This window comes from Zonotrichia albicollis, chromosome 31 (genome assembly GCF_047830755.1).
Source record: "Zonotrichia albicollis isolate bZonAlb1 chromosome 31, bZonAlb1.hap1, whole genome shotgun sequence".
Lineage (NCBI taxonomy): Eukaryota > Metazoa > Chordata > Aves > Passeriformes > Passerellidae > Zonotrichia > Zonotrichia albicollis.
In genome coordinates this window covers 1,983,151-2,002,212 of record NC_133849.1, presented here as the reverse complement: position 1 = coordinate 2,002,212, position 19,062 = coordinate 1,983,151, and the positions used below count along the sequence as shown (strand labels likewise).

The window sequence follows — 19,062 nt, the reverse complement described above, 5'->3', positions numbered from 1 at the left end:
CTGCTGCTCCCAGCGCAGGGTCCCCCTGTGCTCACAGGCCTCTGCAGCCACTGCAGAATTTGCCTCTTACCATGGCCGCTGTTTCCCTGAAGTAAGGAGGTTCTCCTTCCACCATCTCGATGGTCACAATGCCAAAGGCCCAGATGTCCACCTTGGGGCCATAAGGAGATCTGGTCACAACTTCTGGGGCCATCCAGTGAGCAGTGCCCACCATGGAGCTGCACTGGTCCTGCTCAGGGCTGAGCTGAGCGCAGAGGCCAAAATCAGCTGAGGACAGAAACAAACCCTGTCAAAGGCAGCTGCAATGAGGAAACCAAGCACAAAGAAGGGCCATAGGCAGAGCAAAGGCACTGCTGGCACCCTGCTCCTCTCCTGAGCTCTCTGCAGGGGCAGCCGCTCTCAGCTGGCAGCAGGGGCCGGGCAGTGCCCCCAGCAGCCCTTGTGGGGCTCTGGCCCTCCCTGGGAAGCAGCCCCACACCCGCAGCCCGGGAGCGCCGTGCCTGGCCAGGAACACCCACCCAGCCTGACAGAGCCGTCCATGCCCAGGAGGATGTTGGAGCTCTTCAGATCCCTGTGGATCACCCGGTTGGAATGGAGGAAATCCAGGCCCTGCAGACACTGAGAGAGAACAATGTGGTAAATAGGTATGATTCATGCTGATAAAATTGAAACAGTAATCGATATTGATACAGTAATTAATATTTGGAAACAGTAAAACAGTTAAAAGTTGTAATGCCAAAGAAGAAAGGGAGAGGAGGGGCTCCACCCCCCTCTCCTGGCAGATGTTCAAGGATAGGAGGAAAAAGCAAGAGCTAACAGTTACTAAAAATTAACAGAGAGAAGGGAAAATCTGCTTGGGTCCCAGGAAAATGCCCACTATAAGAGATTTATTGCTTTGATGCTCAAACGTAGTAATATGTTAATTTTGGCTTACATTATACTGGCTTGGTGCACATGTGTAACCCAAAGGTGAATTAAAGGACAAAGAGAAAGAGGAGAGGTCTTCATCCAAAACGACCTCCAAAGACTTGTGCAACCACCAAACCGAGTGGTGAAGCGTGCACGGTAAAGGTGGTGATGAGGGCAGAGGTAAAAATGTGATGAATCGAAAATGGGAGGAGATGGCATGGACACATGACATATAAGGGGGGAATCTTCACTTGGCAAGCTTGCACGTGAGGTGGCAAGGGTCCAAGAGCCCTGCACTCCGTACCCCGTGGTTATCTTTTGCTTATGCGCTATTATTTGAACCAAATGATCCCTTATTTTTAATCATATTATATTGTCAATATATATTTTCTAAACTATTAAATTAAAATTGCTGCTATCTCAAATATTGTTTGGTTTTTTTTATGATGGGATAATTGGGCAAACATAACAACAAGAAACACGAGGGCAAAAACCAATGGCCGGAATATATCACACAAGGAAGGACAGTTCAGAATTCTGCCAGCAGCAGCTTTGCTGTGACAGGCCAGGAGTGCAGTGCACACAAGCTCCAGGCAAACGGTTCAAGGCAAAGCTGAGAACAGCAAATCAAAACCAAACCAGACAGAGAGTACCACAACAGCAGGAGAGAGAACAAGAACAGAGTAGAAGTGCAGTGATGCTGGCAGGCCGTTCACTGCAGAGGCTCTTTCTTCCCCAACTCATAAAAACAACACAGAAACAAAGCCCTGAGCATGGAGCCACTCCTGTTCTCAAGCCCTGTTTGGAAGGACCATCATGTCCCAGCCATGGAGTGACAAGCAGGATCCCTCACCTCCCGACTGACAGCTGCCATCTCTCCTTCAGCCATGCGTGTCTGTCTGACAACGTCCTGCAAAGTTCCTCCATCCATATATTCCATCACCAGCCAGAGATCTCCATCAACAAGGAAGCTGGAAGAGGAAAACAATGGCATGGAGATGAAAGTGCAGAGCTCAATTGCCCCATGGAAAAGCCTGGAGTGGAGTTTTGATTCCAGGTCACTTGTCAGTGAGGACAGAATCAGATGGAAAGACATTCCTGCCAGGCTGCACAGCCCTTGGAATCTGCACAGTCTAAAGGAGAAGGAGACACCTGTGAGAAAGGAGAGGCCTTAGATGGCAAGCAGGTGAAAAATGCAGTTTAGCAACAGCCCAGATCCATGCGGAACCACAACCCTTGGCCCCAGCTGGTTGAGCATCTGAACTCATCAGTCCCACCATTCCCTGCAGAACAAGGCAACACAACTGCCAGGGTTATCCAGGGGAGGAGGCCGTGCAGCACTTGGGACAAAAGCAGTCAGAAAACCTTTCAGAAAGTCCCGTGACAAACAGGCAAGGCCAGTGAAAAATGGGCAAATGAGGCATTTCTGGAAACAAGAACCTGATCTTCCTGGCATCTGTAGCAATGGAAAAGGGCTGGGAAGAAGAAGCCAAGGGAAATAATTTCTGCTGTGGTTCATCAGACTTGCTGGGAGACACAGCAAACGGGGAGGAACTTGAAGGAAAAACCAAAGCAAAGCAACAAAAGCACTTGGAGGGAGTGAGCTGCCAGGCTGTTGTTTTGGGAAGATGTGGCTGGGTCAGGCATTTTCAAAACAGGCTACGGACTCCGGATGCCAGGAAATGTTAACGCAGGGCCCAGGCACAGGGTAAGAGCTGAAGTACTCACCTGTCCAGAAATTTGACAATGTTGGGGTTCTTCTTGTCCTTCAGGAGCAGGATCTCATTCACAGCTCGTTCCCTGTTCTGCCCTCTGAGACTCATTTTCTTGATGGCCACCTGAAGGGACATTGCAGCCTTTAATTGCAGGGGTCTGTGCCAGGAGGCCACAGCAAACACGGAGCGAGTCTTTGTGGAGCAACAGAGCTGGGCTGGGCCCAAGTGCCTTGGGATGGGACACCAGAGCTCAGCAAGGGCCATTGCCACAGCCCATTGCTCTGCCAGCTGGGGGCTGCTTACAGGACACACGGCCAGAGACATTTGGCCTTGCAAGCTCTGCAGAAATGGTCCCTCAGCTGTCAGCCTCAAAGCTCTAACAACATTCTCTGCACCTACAGTCCCCTCAAATGGCCTCAACATTCTCATTATTATTACTATTCAAACACATGTTGCAAGCAGGAGGTAATTCTGGTTCTGTGAAAACAGAGCAAAACAGCCAGGAACCCTTTAGCAATTCTATGGGATTTGCTCATGATTTCAGATCCAACTGCTCTGTTTGGGATTGCACAACAAAGCAAACACGCACATCCATTGCTCAGGTGATGCCTGTCACAGGCTGTCACTGACACCAGACCCAAACACAACTGCAGGATTTAGGAGAGAGCTTTGCTCTGGACACCCATCTTCTCATTTCTCTCCCTCTGTGAACAGCTGAAGTAGGACTAATACCCCAAACTGAGCCCAAGCAGGAGCTCTCCCTAATTACGGCTTGAGGTTCCCTTTGAAAATGAAAGGCAGGATGGAAAAACTGCTAAATAATGTTCCTGTCTGAGGCTGGGATGAAGATTAATTGGGCCTCAGTCTCGAGCAGCTGATGCATTCACACTTTTAGATATGAAGATCAAGCCAGGGTGTCCTGCTCTGACAGACACCACTGCCCTCCTTGCATTCCTTGGGCACTTGAGAAGGACCAAGTCTGTCCCAGCTGTGCTCTGCAGGCTGACACTGCTCTGCCTGCAGAGGAGCAGCCTGGGCAGGAAAGCTCTGCTGGCCCCCAGAGCTGCAGCCACAGCTCCCAGCAGAGGGGAAAGCCCTGCAGAGCTGCCGGCCGTGCTGGGCGTGTTGGCACTGACCTCTCCTCCAGTGGCCCTGTCGAGTCCTTTGTAAACGGTTCCGAAAGCCCTGGAGACAAAAGAGCAGAGAAGAAAGAAGCAGCACTTTAGGCCCTGGCAGTGAAAGCCAGCCCAGACAGGAGATCTCTGCTGCCTGCAGCGTTCACAAACACCTGGGTGCATCGACCCTTCCAACAGCAGCACAGCAGCCACCAGCCCTCTGCCATGCAAGGTGTGCAAGAGAAAACTGAGACCCAACACAAAGGAACTGGGCTGGAGCAAATCCCAAATGTCCAGGCCGAATTGCTTTAGTTCCAAAGCTAGGAGGAGAAATGGGTGTCTAAAGAAGTGAAAAAGAATGCATTTCATCCTTTTCCATTTCCTGCCTAAGACCTGCAGGATCCACAAGGGCCCTGCCATCAGGCAGGCGATGCATTTTCCCCCAGAGTGCATCAGCTCTGTGTCTGTTACTGAATGTATGGGGTCTGCTACCTGTGCTAGAATAGAGCACTTATTAGTTCATCTCTGGTTTCTTTTTCTAAACCATTAGGTTGATAATCCTGACCAGTGGATATTTTTTGACGGAAAATATTTGAAAGAAATCTTCTTGAGAACTGTTTTCTGACAGTCACCAGATGGTGAGTTGCTCTTTTAGGCAATCCAGCTCCAGGGACAGAAGATCTTCCAGGTCCTGCTCCTTGCTGCAGGCAGGACACTGCCAGCCTCAGGGGCCTTTGACGATGCCTTCTGACCACAGTTATCAATTCTGATCAGGACTGAGAGACAGCAGGATGGTAGCCCAGTGTCTGAAGGTGCTTTGGGATCTCCTGAGCTCTCACTTGATCCTGCACCAGCACAACCCCCAGCCCTGCTTGTGCAGAAGCAGCTGCCGTGCACTTACCCTTGGCCAATCTGCTCCACTTCCTGGTATTTCTCAGCAGGCTCCGCCTCGCTCACGGTGTTCCCTGAAAGAAAAAATGTGGAAGATGCTCCCTCCCAGAGTGAGAGCCTGCCTTGCAGCAGAGCCAGAACCAGCCCCACACAGCACTTGCTCGGGCACCCAGGGACAGAGCAGACATACTCAGCTGCATCAGGCACCACTCCCCTCTCCCCTCTGGCTGCAGGGCTGTGCTGCTGTCAGAATGTTCAGCCCAGGATCCCACAGCGGAGGGAACTTCATTGTCCTCTTCCCAAGCAGAGGGAGCTTCTACATCCTCTTGCCAAAATGCTGCAGCTTCTCCATCCTCTTCCCAAAATGCTGCAGCTTCTCCATCATCTTTCCAAGCCAGGGGATCCTTGCTGTCCACTTCCCATGCTGGGAGATGTTCACTCTCCTCTTCCCAAGACACAGGATGTCCTCCATCCTGTGGGAGGAGGATGGGAGATGGGAGATGTCCTCCATCCTCATCCCACTCCGGGAGATGTCCTCCATCCTCATCCCACACTGCACGTTTTCTGTTGTCCTTGTTCCACTCCGGGAGATGTCCTCCATCCTCATTCCACTCCGGGAGATGTCCTCCATCCTCATCCCACACTGCCAGTTGTCCGTTGTCCTCATCCCACTCCGTGGGAGCTTGGCCATTCTGGTCCCACACCAGGGCACATCCACCGTCCTCGTCCCACGCCGGGAGATGTCCCCTGTCCTTGTCCCACCCCGCGGGAGCCTCGCCGTTGCATTCCCACACCGCGGGATGTTCGCTCTCGTCTCCCAGAGCAGCGGGAAGTTCACTGTCATCTCCCGGCACTGAGGGAAGTTCACCATCGTCCCCTGGAGCAGCGGGAAGCTCACTGCTGTCTTCCTCCTCTTTGGCCTCCTCTTTGGAAGCACAGGGAGACCCAGGAGGTGCTGGTGCTGCTTTTGTGCCCTGTGGACAGACGGCAGCGTGAGGGACGGGAAGTTCTATCTCAGTTATCACCTTATTTATCCTCAGCTGCACATCCAGCTGCACTAAGCAGAAATTGGGTTCAGAGCTGTTCCAACTAACAATGGGCTAAAGTCAACATTGCCACTTATTGTTGGGAATTCAATATTCCACCATGGCTAAAGCCAGCAAGAAATCCTCTGCCTGCAAAACCAGACCTGCAGCTCTTCAAAAGCTCTTCAGCAGAAAAGGAGAAAACTGATGAGAATTCCTTTGCTGCTGCTGCTGCAAAGACACTGACAGGAACTTTCCTTCAGCCTCCCAGGCTGGCACTCGGCTGCCACATGCCGAGCTCACACCTTGCTGCACAATTCCAAACACCAAAGGTTCCTTTCCCACTCACCGAAGGAGGAGCTGCTCGGAATGTAGACATGAGGTGCCCTGAAACGGGAGACATGAACCAGATGCTGTTAGGAGAAAAACTGCCAGTGGTGGGAAATGCCACGGAGCAAGGCAACCCCGAGAGAGCATTTTGCTTTCACAGCATTCCTCCAGGAGCCACAGTCCCTTCCCACAGCAAGCAAGAGAACAGCACAAAATACTGGGCTGGGTCAGGTCTTGGCTGGAGCAGCAAAGGGAGGGAGTTCCATGCTCTGCTGGCACAGACTCCCTGCTTAAGGGAACAGAACCCCCCAGGGCTCATTGCAGATGCCGTGCACGCCCCGCTGGCTGCAGACACCCCCTTTTCCAGCTGCAGCTGCTGGCAGGAGCTCTCCCAAAGCAATGGTGTCTTCATGGCAATTTGGTTCCAAAGTCAACTCAGCTCCGGAGGAAGAACAGAAAGCACATAGCAAGCCCAAAGCCACAGATGCTGCAGCAAAGGAAAACCTCGACTTACGTGCCAAGTGGGTTAAAAAATACCCCGAATAAGCCACAGAGTACACAGTGCAAACTGCAGCAGCCACGTGCTGCATCATTTTGGCTGCGCTGCACACGTCTGCAGCCTGTAGCCCTGCAAGCACAGAAGGATACCCGTCAGGGCTGGGCTGGCTGCTGAGAATGCCTCGGGCAGGAGGATCCTCCGGCAGTGAGCCCAGAGCCACTCTGGGCACTGAGGCCTCCGTGTCCCACAGCAACGGGAACACCACGGGGACGTGGCGCTGTTCCTGTGACATCCCAGCAGCAGCTCACGCAGAAACCGCCTGGAAGGTTCTCCTGTGTCACAAAGGAGCGCAAAGAACCCTCCCAGGGCACAGCCCATGGCCCGAAGGGTGCAAGAGGAACTCGGAAAATGCAGCAAACAAGGACACCCCACAGCCCAGCCTGAACACTGAGGAGGAACAAGGACGGCACCAAACCAAAGGAAACGTGACCATTAGTCACTGATACTTCTGACTAAAAGCAGCAAGCCTTGTTCCATCTGGGATCTTTGTTCTGGTTCTAAATGCTGGCAAGGTTCTCCACTCTAAATACACAGAAGGCAGGAACGGGGGAGGAGGTGGGATTAGGAATGAGGAGGAGGAGGAGGAGGGAGAGAGGAAAAGGAGGGGCAGGAAGAGCGGGAGCAGGAGCAGGAACAGGAGGAACAGGAGGTTCCAGTGCCCCCTGTGGCCGCGGGTGCGGAACCATCGCCTCCAGGTCGTCCTGCAGGTGAGCGGGGAGGGGGAGCCCGTCCCAAATCTATCGGGGGGGTCCTTGAGAGGGTTTTTTTGTTGGGGTGTGTTTGGAGCTCACAGATTGTGGAATTAACCCCAGATATCATCTGGTGTCCCTGGGAGGTTTTTCTCTCTGTGTTCATAAGTTTGGATCTTGCAGGACCGCAAAGCTGAGCCCCTTGGGGGATCTTTGGGGGCCCACGTAGCCATTGCCCAGTATGGGCAGGGGAGGACATTGGTCCTGGGGATCCCCGGGTGAGCAGAGGAGGGGAACCCCTGGGACCCCCAGACTGGGGAGAGCAGAGAGGGGCGATCTCAGAGCTGGGGGACCCCGGCAGACTGGAAAGGGGGGGAGCCTGGAGAGGAGGGACCCCTGGGATCCCTGGGATCTCAAAGCAGAGCATCAGGGGAGAAGGGACCCCATGGACCCCCAAAAGCCCCTGGATCATCCCTAAGCAGGACGCTGGAGAAGGGGGAGCCCCTGAAAGCGTTGGGCTGAATCTTGATATTGTGGAGATTTTCATGGACACAAGACTCCTGCTGAGATCCAGAGATGGACCTGGCCAGGAGGAGCTTCTACTCCAAGGCACTCCCACCTTGGTTTCCCCCAAACCAGGGTTTGTCATTCTCAAGCTGTGGCTAAATGGAAGAGGTGGAAAAGCCCCAGAGATCCCACACGTGGAGGGGCTTCAAACCCAGCCCAGGGAGCTGTGGGGAGGAAAGAGCCCCCCTGAGTCAGGAAGGCGGCCAGAGATCCAGCCAGACCTCAGAGCTGGTGGAGAAGCCTCATGGCAGGGAGGAAAGCTTATGTTTCCTTCTTGCTGGTTGGTGGAGACATTGCTGTGATCTTGTTGATGACATCAGTGGGAATCTGACACCTTCCATCTTGCCACTTTACTCCAGGAACTGGATCTTTTGGGCAGGTCCCTTGATTTTGCTCTTCTTGACGGTGAAGCTGGCTTCCAGCAGAATCTGGATGATCCTCTCTCCATTCTCAAACACTTCCATTGCTGTGTTCTCCCACACAATGATGTCATCGATGTACTACAAGTGCTCTGGAGCCTCACCCCTTTCTAGTGCAGTCTGGATCAGTCCATGGCAGATGGTGGGGCTGTGCTTCCACCCCTGGGGCAGTCGGTTCCAGGTGTACTGCAGGCCCCGCCAGGTGGAAGCAAACTGAGGCCTGCATTCTGCTGCCAGAGGAATGGAGAAAAATGCATTGGCAATGCCAATGGTGGCATACCATTTCACTGCCCTGGACTCCAGCTCGTAGTGGAGTTCCAGCATGTCTGGCACAGCAGCGCTCAGTGGTGGAGTCACTTCATTCAAGCCATGATAGTCCACAGTCAATCTCCATTCTCTGTGAGACTTGCACACAGGCCAGATGGGGCTGTTGAAGGGTGAGTGGGTTTTGCTGAGCACCCCTTGGCTCTCCAGCTCACGGATCATTTTGTGGATGGGGATCATGGCGTCCCAATTCGTCCAGGACTGCCAGCGGTGCACCGTCAAGGTGGCAATTGGCACTCGCTCTTCCACCCTCAGAAGTCTTACTGCAGATGGATTTGTGATAGTCCAGGCAAAGTGTTCAATTGCTTAATGTTCTCTGTCTCTACAGCAGCTATGCCAAAAGCTCACTTGAGTCTTTCTGGGTCTTTGTAAAGCCATTCGGGAGGAAGTCTATGCCCAGAATACACGGGGCCTCTGGGCCGGTCACAATAGGATGTTTCTGCCACTCCTTCCCAGTCAGGCTCACCTCAGCTCCCAACGGGGTCAATTGCTGGGATCCCCCTGTCACCCCGGCAATGGAAACAGGTTCTGCCCCCACATATCCCGATGGTATCAGGGTACACTGCGCACCAGTATCAACTGAGGCATCACATTTTTGTGGCTTTGATGTGCCAGGCCATCAGATCCACACTGTCTAAAAGATCCAGTTTGGCCGTGCCTCTTCCTGGCTAGAGGCAGGGCCCCTCTAGTCCATGTTTTAATTCTTTCCTGGGCATACATGGTGGAGGTTCGTTCAAGGGGATCTGACAGATCATACTCAGCAGCTTGGTCATGGGAGGTTGAGGCTTTCTTCACTTTACTGGAGTTCCCTCGATTAGTGTTTCCCTCCTTGAATTGACGCACCCGTGCTGCCAGGACAGAAGTGGGTTTTCCATCCCACCTTCCCATGTCTTCCCCATGGTCACGCAGGGAGAAGCACAAGTCAGCCCCTGGCGGGTACCCTCTCTGTCTAGCTGGGGAACATTGGGCTCTGACTTTGGGGCCTGACTTGCACTGGTGCCATATGGGAACTGTTGCTCCTCACTGTGACGGTGTTCACAGAGGTCCCAGAATGAGGGAAGAGACGAGAATGTTGGCTCCATGTTTCAGAAGGTTTGATTTATTATTTTATGATATATATTATGTTAAAACTATACTAAAAGAATAGAAGAAAGGATTTCATCAGAAGGCTAGCTAAGAATAGAAAAAGAATGAGTAACAAAGGCTTGTGACTGACCAAGACAGTCCAGACAGCTGGACTGTGATTGGCCATTAATTAGAAACAACAACATGAGACCAGTCACAGATCCAGCTGGTAATTCCACAGCAGCAGATAATTATTGTTTGCATTTTGTTCCTAAGGCCTCTTGGCTTCTCAGGAGGAAAAAATCCTAAGGAAAGGATTTTTCATAAAATATGTCTGTGACACCTCACCTCTTCCCTCATCTCCTCTTTGAGATTTTTAATCACAGAAGAGACATGAGCCAGCATTGGGCCATTGATCATACTCTCATAATTTCTAAGCTTGTTGGCAACAGAGCCCACTGTCTCTCGGTTGGTGTTGGCATTAATCGTTGCAATAAAGGTGGTGTATTGAGATGGCCCCAGATTTGCTAGACTCCACAACATTTGCCCTGTGCATCTGACCTTGTTGGGGTCATTATCATGCTGTCCATCCCTCCCAAAGAGTACCTCCAATACTGCCACTTCTCTCAGCTGTTGGATGCCTTCCTCAAGGGTCTTCCAGCACATTCTATGGTGGTGCTCCTGCATGCTCTCCCTGTGGACAAACCTCTCTCTGGCACTCATTAAAAGCCGCTCCTAGAGGGAAAGGGACCCTGGCTCCCTTACAAAAATCTGATTGATACCTGAGTCCTGGGTCAAGGGTCGCAAATTCCTTGCCTCACCATGTAGTACAGGACACCTGTACTTATAAGGTCCCAGACCCAAAGTAGCCAGGTTGTGTAAGTCTCACATCCCCATCATACAATGCCTTTGTGCAGATTTTAGAGATTTTCGTATGTCAGGGACTCCGTGACGATCTCAACCTCTGGATCTCCTGAGGGTTGTGAGGGCTTTCCCTTATCTGGGTGCTCTGCTTTCATCTTAGATCTCCTTGTTTCTACAGGGGCAACTGCTGCTGCTGTGACTGCCTTTGCAGTTCAGCAGGAACCCGGACAGTTGTAACATCTGTGGGTTGCATTGCTGCACTATTAGACTCTCCCTCTTTGAGGCACTGGGAGGGCTTCTTCTGAGCTTGAGAAATGTGCTCCTTCAGCATCTGGTTCATCTCGCGTATCTCTCCCTCACCAGAACCCCCATCCAATCTGGGTAGATTATAGCTGAGGTGGGCTGTGGGGCAGGGTCAGGCTCTGGGGCAGCATCCGTTGTCTTTGGGGTAGGTGTCAGGGTGGTGCAGGATCCCCGAAAAAGGGGGGGCAGGGGGCTCCCAGAACTCTGACGGGGCTGTACGGGAGTCCCAGTCCCAGATAACGGGGTGTAGGGGAATCCCAGTTCCGGAAATGGAGATTCAGGGGTGTCCCAGTGCCCAGGAATGGGGGTTCAGGGGGGTTCCCGGCGGGTTCGTTGTGCCGTGTCCGGCCCGTGTTGCCGCTGGCGTGAGGGCGCTGCGGGAGCGGCTGCCCGCGGTCTCCTTGCGGCCGCTGCCTCGGCAGGAGCCGCTGCCGGAGCAGCGCTGGCTCGGCCCGGTTGCTGTGGTTGGGACAGAGGGCCCTGCCCCGTGCCCGGAGGCTGCCCTGGGGCTGCCTCCGAGCTCCGCCGCCGCCTCACCGGGCATCTGCCACTGCGACCGCTCCCGGGACCGCACGAACACTTCCTTAATAGCGGCTCTGCCGAGCCAAGGCCGCCCTCAGGGCGGCAGCAGGGGCCGTGCTTGGCCCCGCTCCCACCAATCACCGCGCGAGCTCGAGGAGTGACGGCAGGATCAGCCAATCGTGGTGAGGGGCGGGCTGTGCACCTGGGACGGCCCCGCCTCCCTTTCTCCGAACTCCGGCATTTCCCGGCAGCCGCTGCTGAGGAGCGGCCCCGGCGCTGGCCCCGGCCCGGGCAGGAGGCCAAGGAGCCGCTGCTGCTGCCCCGAACCGCCGGGAGCTCGGCGTGACCGGGACCTGAGGGCGCTGGGAGCTGGGGTGAGTGCGGGACGGAGCCGGGACCCGCCTGCAGCCCCGGCAGGAGCCCAGGCCGGAGCAGGGGATGCTGGAGAGAGGCCAAAACTTCTCTGTCACTTCCCTCCTGCCCCTGGGCAGGAAACAGAGCACGTAAGGAAAGGCTCGAGGGTCTGGGTGAGGGTGGGACAGTTCAATCACTGGTGACGGGCAGAACGCACTTGTCAGGAGAATTAATCCACAAACCTCAGAGGTTTATGTCCAAAAAGGAGACAGAGGAATCCTTTTACTTTATTCGAATAAAGAGAGAGGCCATGGGGCATTCACCTGGGGTCTCTCCAAGTTTTGGAGGACGCAGTCTCCCTTTTTATCCCAGTTTCCCGGCCGCGTTTCCCTTCTCTCTTTCCCCATTGGCTGAGGTAGTTGAGAGGTTCAGATTTCCCTCTACTCCCGATACTTAAGATTTCCCTCTGATGTACAACCTCCCTTTTAATTTTTAATTCTTATGGAATTTAGGGTTTTCCCTCAGTGTTTCTTTCATCTTTCAGTGTTCAGTTTCATTTATCAGCAAACCTAAAGTTTGTTTGTAAAAGCAACTATCTTTTCCCATTCATCAATCAGTGGAATCTTTTCCATTGTTTCTTTTATCTCTCAGTGCTGGTTTGATCTACCAGCAAACCCACAGCCTGTTTGTAAGGACAAAATCCATCATTCCTCTCACACTTGACTTGTGGAAACTAATTGAATTTATTCTCAAACATGGCAGGGCAAGAGAATGAGAACTGAAATAATTCCTACGAAAATATCCTCCCCCCACTTCTCTCTCCTTCCCGGGTTTAACTCTGTCCCGCATTCCCTCCCTTCTCCCCAGCCAGAGGCGCAGGGGATGGGGGTCACAGCCCGGTCCTGTCACAGCCTCCCCTCAGGGACAGGAATCCTCGTCCTGCTCCAGCCTGGGGTCCCTCCCACGGGACACATCCCTCGGGAACGGGCTGCTCCAGCGGGATCCCCCCGGGCTCACAGGTGCCGCCAGGAGCCCCTTCCATGGCTCTGCAGGGGCTTCCAGGGGCTCGGGGCCTCTCTCGGGCATCCCCTGCCCGCGGTCTCCTTGCGGCCGCTGCCTCGGCAGGAGCCGCTGCCGGAGCAGCGCTGGCTCGGCCCGGTTGCTGTGGCTGGGACAGAGGGGGCTGCCCCGTGCCCGGGGCTGTGCGGGGAAATTGCCGTGGCCGGAGGTTTCTGTGCCCAGAGGAGACAGAGGAGTCCTGTAAAAGTGACTTTTTTGCTGAGCAGAGGGAGAGGCCGTGGGGCATTTGCTGTGCGGTCTCTGCCACTGTTGTAGTTCACAGCCTCCTTTGTCTCCTCATTTTCCCGGCCTCATCTCCCTTTGCCCACTGGCTGAGGTGCTTGGAAGGTTCAGAGCTCCCGATCCGGTGTCCTCGTTAATGTGCATCCCCACTTTTGTAGAACAGCCGATATTCACTGCTCTGTTAAGTCTTTGTTCTTCTGGAAGTTCAGGAATTCAGCAGGACTTTGAGGAGCTTTGTGTGTCAATTTCTAACATTTTCTAAAGCTGATGGTTTCTCCCATTACTTCCTAATCTACAAGTCCCTGACCCTATCTCCAGGCAGATTCACTCATTGACTCTGATTTTTCTTCCTGGGTCCTCTTTGGTTTTGGGATTATTCTCAGTGCCCTCATTCCCTGTCCTTCTGTAGCCATTTCTGGATCAGGAGGCCTGGCTGCCACCTGCATCCCCTCACTCACCTGCTGAATGAGCTGCACTCTCAAGGTGTGGAGCATGGTACAAAGTTGAGAGTTGCTGTAGCACATGAGAGGAGAAACATCACTTGTTTAACCCATGGAGCCATGGAGCCATGAAACCATGTCCCATTCCCATCCTTTCCATGTTTGGGCCACAACATGAGCTGCTTTCTTGTTTCCTTTGTTATCTGTTCAGCACTTTTCGTTTGTCATCTAATTGCCAACAGCAGTTTGAGTCTTTAAATTTTCCACAAACTCCTCCTTTTTCTGCTAACTGATGATCTGATCCCATCCTATGGTTTAGTGTTGTGTTCCTCATTTCAGTGGATTGGTCAGCAGGAAGGTCAGGAGCTGGAGCTGTCTGGTTGGTTATTCCGAGGACAGCTTGTAATCTAATGATGCAATGGAAATGAGAAATGGGTTCTGTGGCTCCTGATATGAATTGGTTCGGGTACTCAGGGGCTGGTTCATGGTGTTGTAGGATTTGTTCTGATGGCCTTCCAGCTTTTCAGAATTCCTTTTGCCCCCCTGTTAGGTGCCATGGTGTCAGCAGAAGATATTGAAGCCTTCCTGCTCAGGGCATTTCAGTGCCAGGGTCTCACAGGCAGCCACAGCTGCGCGGGTTGAGCTGAGCATGGGGCGGTGACCTGCGCTGTGTCTGATTGCCCTTCCTTCCCTCCCCTGTAACAGGATGTTGCTTTTAGATGCCACTTGTCCTGGTTGCTTCAGAGAGCTTTGGAGACACTCCATATCTGGTTTTCGCTATTTCCCTGGGGCTGCCCACACTTCTGGGTTCACTTCAGCATAGGCCTGGCCAGATATTTGACACAGAGGTACAACTGAACTGGCCTTTGTATCACCTTTTATAATATTAATTTGTGTTCTTTGTTTAGTGATCAAATCCCTTCGCAATAAATCATGATAACAATTAGGAGCAAATCAAAACTCATGCATTTCATACCCATCTCCCACATCTGCTAATAGTGGCTGAATAAAATCACACATCTTTCCCACTTTCCCTGAATAATCCAAGACATTTTTGGCATTATCCGCCCCTTGGATCTGAGATTCAGAGTGGATTGAGAGGCCCCTGTGTCCATCAGGAAATGCCTCCTCTCAATGCAGACCCACCTGAATGTTCTCAAGGGCTGCAGTGTGGAGGATCCCTGGTGTGATAGGAGCTGTGACAGCCCTGGCAATCCATGTCCATCAAGGGGTGGACTTGCTGGTGCTGAGGGTGCTGCTGTCTGTGCTTGCAGTGTCCTTGTGCCCTGCAGCTGGAGCCCTGGTTCCTTGCCAGGGGCTGTTTGGGTGGGCTCTCCCCTGCCGAGGAGGGCAATGCCTGTGCCAGGTGCTTGTGGCCGAGCCGTGCCCTGGGTGCTGGGGCCCCCTTGGGCCCTGGGGTTGATCCCTCAGGGGCTGTAGGAACTGTGCCCTGGCCTTTGCCTTCAGCTTGGCCTTTTGCTGCTCCCTTCTTGCACTCACCTGCTGTGCCTTTGTGCCCAAGTGCTGCAGGGCCTTCTTGTGCCCCTCCTGCAGCCCCCTCAGTGCCTATGGGTTCTCATCCTCTGACAGCTGCTGAGCTTTCTGCAAAATCATTTGTTTTCCAGCGACCCAAAGAATATCTTGATTATAACCCTTATAATCCGCCTTTCCCAGGTGTTCCTTGCTCCTCCTCCCTGTGCTCAGGGTGCCCTCCCCAGCCCGTAGCCCAGAGCCGCTCCCTGTCCTGCCGCAGTGTCCAAAGGCGCCCCCCGGCGGGCAGGGCCGGCAGCTGCACGGGGCCGGGCAGCGGCCGGGGCGTCCCGCAGCCTCCTGGGGGCCGGGGGCCGCTGCCGGCCCTGCCCGGGGCTGGTGGGGTCAGGCAGCGCCCGGCGCTGAGCCCCGGCTGCCCCACAGCCCCGGCCCGGCCCCGCAGCTCCCCACAGGCCCCCAGCCCGTGCTCCCGGTGCCGCAGCTCTGCGCCCGGTGCTGCCGCTGCCCCCCACAGAGAAACCCCCTGAAACCCTGACTTCCTTGTTTTCCTCTCCTGGAAACCAGGGATACAAATGATCAGCTGACAAGTTTTGCAGCGTAGACCCTGCTGAAAAACATCCAAATCCTCACTATTTTTCTCTTTCTCCTCTTTTCTTTTTCTTACCACATAGATTCCTCCTGCAGCTTCTTGCCTTAACCGTATTGCTGCACACTCCCCTTCACCCAATCCCTTTGCAGCCCACCAACACCATCCTTGCCCTGTTGTCGAAATGCGAGGGGGATTTGGGGAGGTGGGAGTGGGGCAGCGCCAAGGCCGGGCCCCCCGCGCTGTCCTGACGGGAGCGGCTGCAGTGGGGACCGAGTGCGGGCGGGAGCGGCCGAGAGCCCAGCGCTGCCCCAGCCCGACCTGCCCCAGCTCCATCCCTGCCCCTGCCGTGGGATGCTGTGGGTTTGGGGGGAAGAGGGAGCCGGCAGTGGGAGCTGGGCCTGGGGCAGGAGGAGAAGGGAAGGAGAAGCAGGGTTGAGGAACAAAATGGTCAAACGTTGCATGTGGGAGGAGAAGGTGGGATTGTGCAGGAGAAGGAGGAATAGCAGGAGGAAGAGGAGTGTGAGGAAGAGTGGAGACACAGGAGGAAGAGCAGAAACAGGAAGCACTGCAAGGTTCCACCTCTCCCTGTATCTGCAGCCTCTAGCCCCAGCTCTCGGAGTGTTGCCCCCTCACATGCAGCAGATATCTGGGGAGGAGGATCCATGATTTTCACGGGGGCTGAATCTTGGTGTTTCTGAGCTTGATTGGGCTAATATGTCAGTGTTACAGTTTTTTTGTGGGTTCTGAATCTTTGTATTTTGGAGGTGGTTTTGGCTGAATCTTGATGTTTGCGGAGTTTTTTATCTATGTCTTGAAGATTGCAGTATTTTTGTGCTGAATCATGGTGTTTTGGAGGTTCTTACAGAGAAAAGGTTCCCAATGACTCGGGCATAGAGGAACCACCAGCCCAAGGCACTCTCATCTTGTTTTTTTTCCCCAAACCAGGATTTTTCATTCCCAGGGCGCGTGTGGATGGAGGAGGAGGAAAAGCCCTGGAGATTTCGCATGAGGAGGGGCTGCAAACCCAGCCCAGGGAGCTGTGGGGAGGAAAGAGCCCCCCTGAGCCAGGAAGGCGGCCAGAGATGCAGCCAGAGCTCAGAGCTGGTGGAGAAGCCTCATGGCAGGGAGAAGCCCCACAAGTGCTTGGAATGTGGGAAGGGCTTCAGGTGGAACTCCAACCTGATCCAGCACCAGAGGATCCACAGTGGGGAAAAGCCCTACGAGTGTGGGGAATGTGGGAAGTGTTTCAGCCTGAGCTCAACCCTGATCCGGCACCAGGAGAGCCACACTGGAGAACGGCCCTTTGAGTGTGGGGAGTGTGGGAAGAGCTTCAGAGACTGCTCTGACCTGATCCGGCACCAGAGGATCCACAATTGGGAACGGCCCTACGAGTGTGGGGAATGTGGGAAGAGTTTCAGCCAGAGCTCCCAACTGATTCGGCACCAAATGATCCACACTGGCGAAAAGCCCTACGAATGTGGGAAATGTGGGAAGAGTTTCAGGCAGTGCTCTGTTCTGATGAGGCACCAGGTGATCCACACAGGGGAACACCTGCTTGGAATGTGGGAAGAGCTTTGGGTGGAGCTCCACCCTGAGAACACACCAGCGCATCCACACCGGGGAGAGGCCGTACAAGTGTCCTGAGTGTGGGAAGAAGTTTCACGTCAGCTCCGATCTCGTCAAACATGAGCAGATTCACACCGAGGAGAGGCCCTTCCGCTGCCCTGACTGCGGGAAAGGCTTCAAGCGCAACTTCACCCTCACCACCCACCGGCACATCCACACCGGGGAGAGGCCCTACGAGTGTGGGGAGTGTGGGAAGAGCTTCTCCAGGAGCTCAGCCTTGACCCAACACCAACGGAGGCACCACTAAGGGAAGCCCTGTGTGTGCCCTGAGTTCAGGAAGAGCTTTGTGCGCTGCTCCAGCTCCATCCCCCATTGGTGGATCCCTGTTGGATGATCCCCAGTGACCGTTGTTGGGCAGATCTGTGGTGACCCCTTATGGGGAATAAAACAGAGAGTACAGAGGAACTGATAAAGGGGCCTGTTATCTTAGGTCTGAGCGAGCAGAAAGTGTGGGAAAAACAGACACAGATAAAGGCTCCCTGGGCAGCAAGTGACCAAGCAACATGTGAGATTTTGATAAGATAATGTTACCAGATGACAAGATGTCATGAAGAATGTGTAACCAATGGGAAATTGTTACCAAAAATAGAGCCCCCTATAACTACCATGCAAGTGAAACCCTATATAAACCCCTGGTATACTCAATAAAATTGGCTTCTGATCTAAACTCGGATGTCCCCATCTCTCCATTGTCAATAACCCCTGTTCTGGGTGATCCCCATTGGGTGGGGGGAAGGTGTTGGAGAGATTTCTTTCCCTTCTCCTTGTGCTGCTGTGATTTGGTTGGTAATAAATTCTGTCCCTGTGCCCAGGCTGGGTCTGTTGTCCCCATCCTGGTGCTCTGGGTGGGATCTCACCCTTTCCTTCTCTCATCTTCTATGCCACTCCTCAGCCAATCAGAGAATGTGATGAACGGGAATCAGCCAATCAGAGGGCTGATGACTCACTTGCCAGCAGACCCGCAGCACCCACTGTTCCCCACCTGGCCCCCACCCTCCCTGCCCAGTCACGGCCCCCTGCGGGGTCCCCCCAGGTCCCTCCCCAGTGCCCCCCATAAACTGGACTGTGTTTAACTGGGAAGGTTTACTGGGAGCAGCCAGGTGGGAGCAGAGTGACAGTGGGGCTTGGGGGACACATGACCCCCCCGGAAATCAGCATGGGGATGGAGCAGGAGGTCCTGGCTGGACCCAAGGCCACGGGGATCTGTTTTCCCTTCTCTAAATTTTCAGTGTGAGGTGCCCTGATAAACCAAACACCATTTGTTTTTTCTGATTTCTTCTCCAGGGTTTTTACAGGTCCATATTGTCTATTGTAATTATTCTAATCTTCTGCAACCTCACTCCATGTCCAAACTTTACGGCTACCGGCAGCTGAATCAGATTGAGAAGCCGGGGGCTGTGAGGGGATGGAGTATGGAGTGAAACCAGAATCAGTAGATCCAGTTTGGTCGGTGGGGTTACCAAGGAATCTACCTAGTCTCTCTATGGGACCCAAGGCCATTATGGTTTTCTGTAAAGTAACTGCTGTACGTTTAGGTGTTCTGGAAGCCCTCGAATTAAAGAAGTAATAATTTCAGGTTTTACAGGTAATTGCATTGGTGACTGAAAACCAGGAATCAACTTTTATTCCATGAATCATTTGCAGGCAGGTGGCTTTGTAGGCGCTTTCCAAAAGCTGGTTGAGGGTACTGACTATAGCTAAAGTCTCCCCTTTCCAAAGTATTAATTCCCCCGGCCCAGAAAGCCGCACATTGTGTCAGGGACCATGTGTCACACTTACCTCCTGTTGTTAAGAAAACTCCATGTCCCCAGTACCCACTGGCCTCCTGTTCAGCTAATTTAATTTGATCTCCACCACTGAGGCACACTCAGAAGACATATTCTGTCTCCAATTCTTGTGGAAGGTGCCCGTATTCTTTCTTCAGCTTAGCTAATTTGGTAGTGCTGAATGGTATTTGTTCAGT

The 19,062-nt window shown here is 53.5% G+C and overlaps 2 protein-coding genes across 2 annotated transcripts in view; both read right to left on the bottom strand.

Moving 5' to 3' along the window:
- Positions 1-19,062, bottom strand: part of LOC102065444 (class I histocompatibility antigen, F10 alpha chain-like) — a 469,176-nt gene that overhangs the window by 224,973 nt on the left and 225,141 nt on the right. The window lies entirely within an intron of this gene.
- LOC141725732 (uncharacterized) lies at positions 80-6,862 on the bottom strand. The gene is made up of 9 exons (XM_074529766.1): positions 6,793-6,862; positions 6,500-6,613; positions 6,005-6,042; positions 5,185-5,604; positions 4,641-4,873; positions 3,761-3,809; positions 2,638-2,747; positions 1,763-1,880; positions 80-618 (listed from the first exon to the last, which is right to left on the bottom strand). The coding sequence occupies exons 1-9, from the start codon at positions 6,860-6,862 to the stop codon at positions 400-402; spliced, it is 1,371 nt and encodes a 456-aa protein (XP_074385867.1). The 3' UTR covers positions 80-399.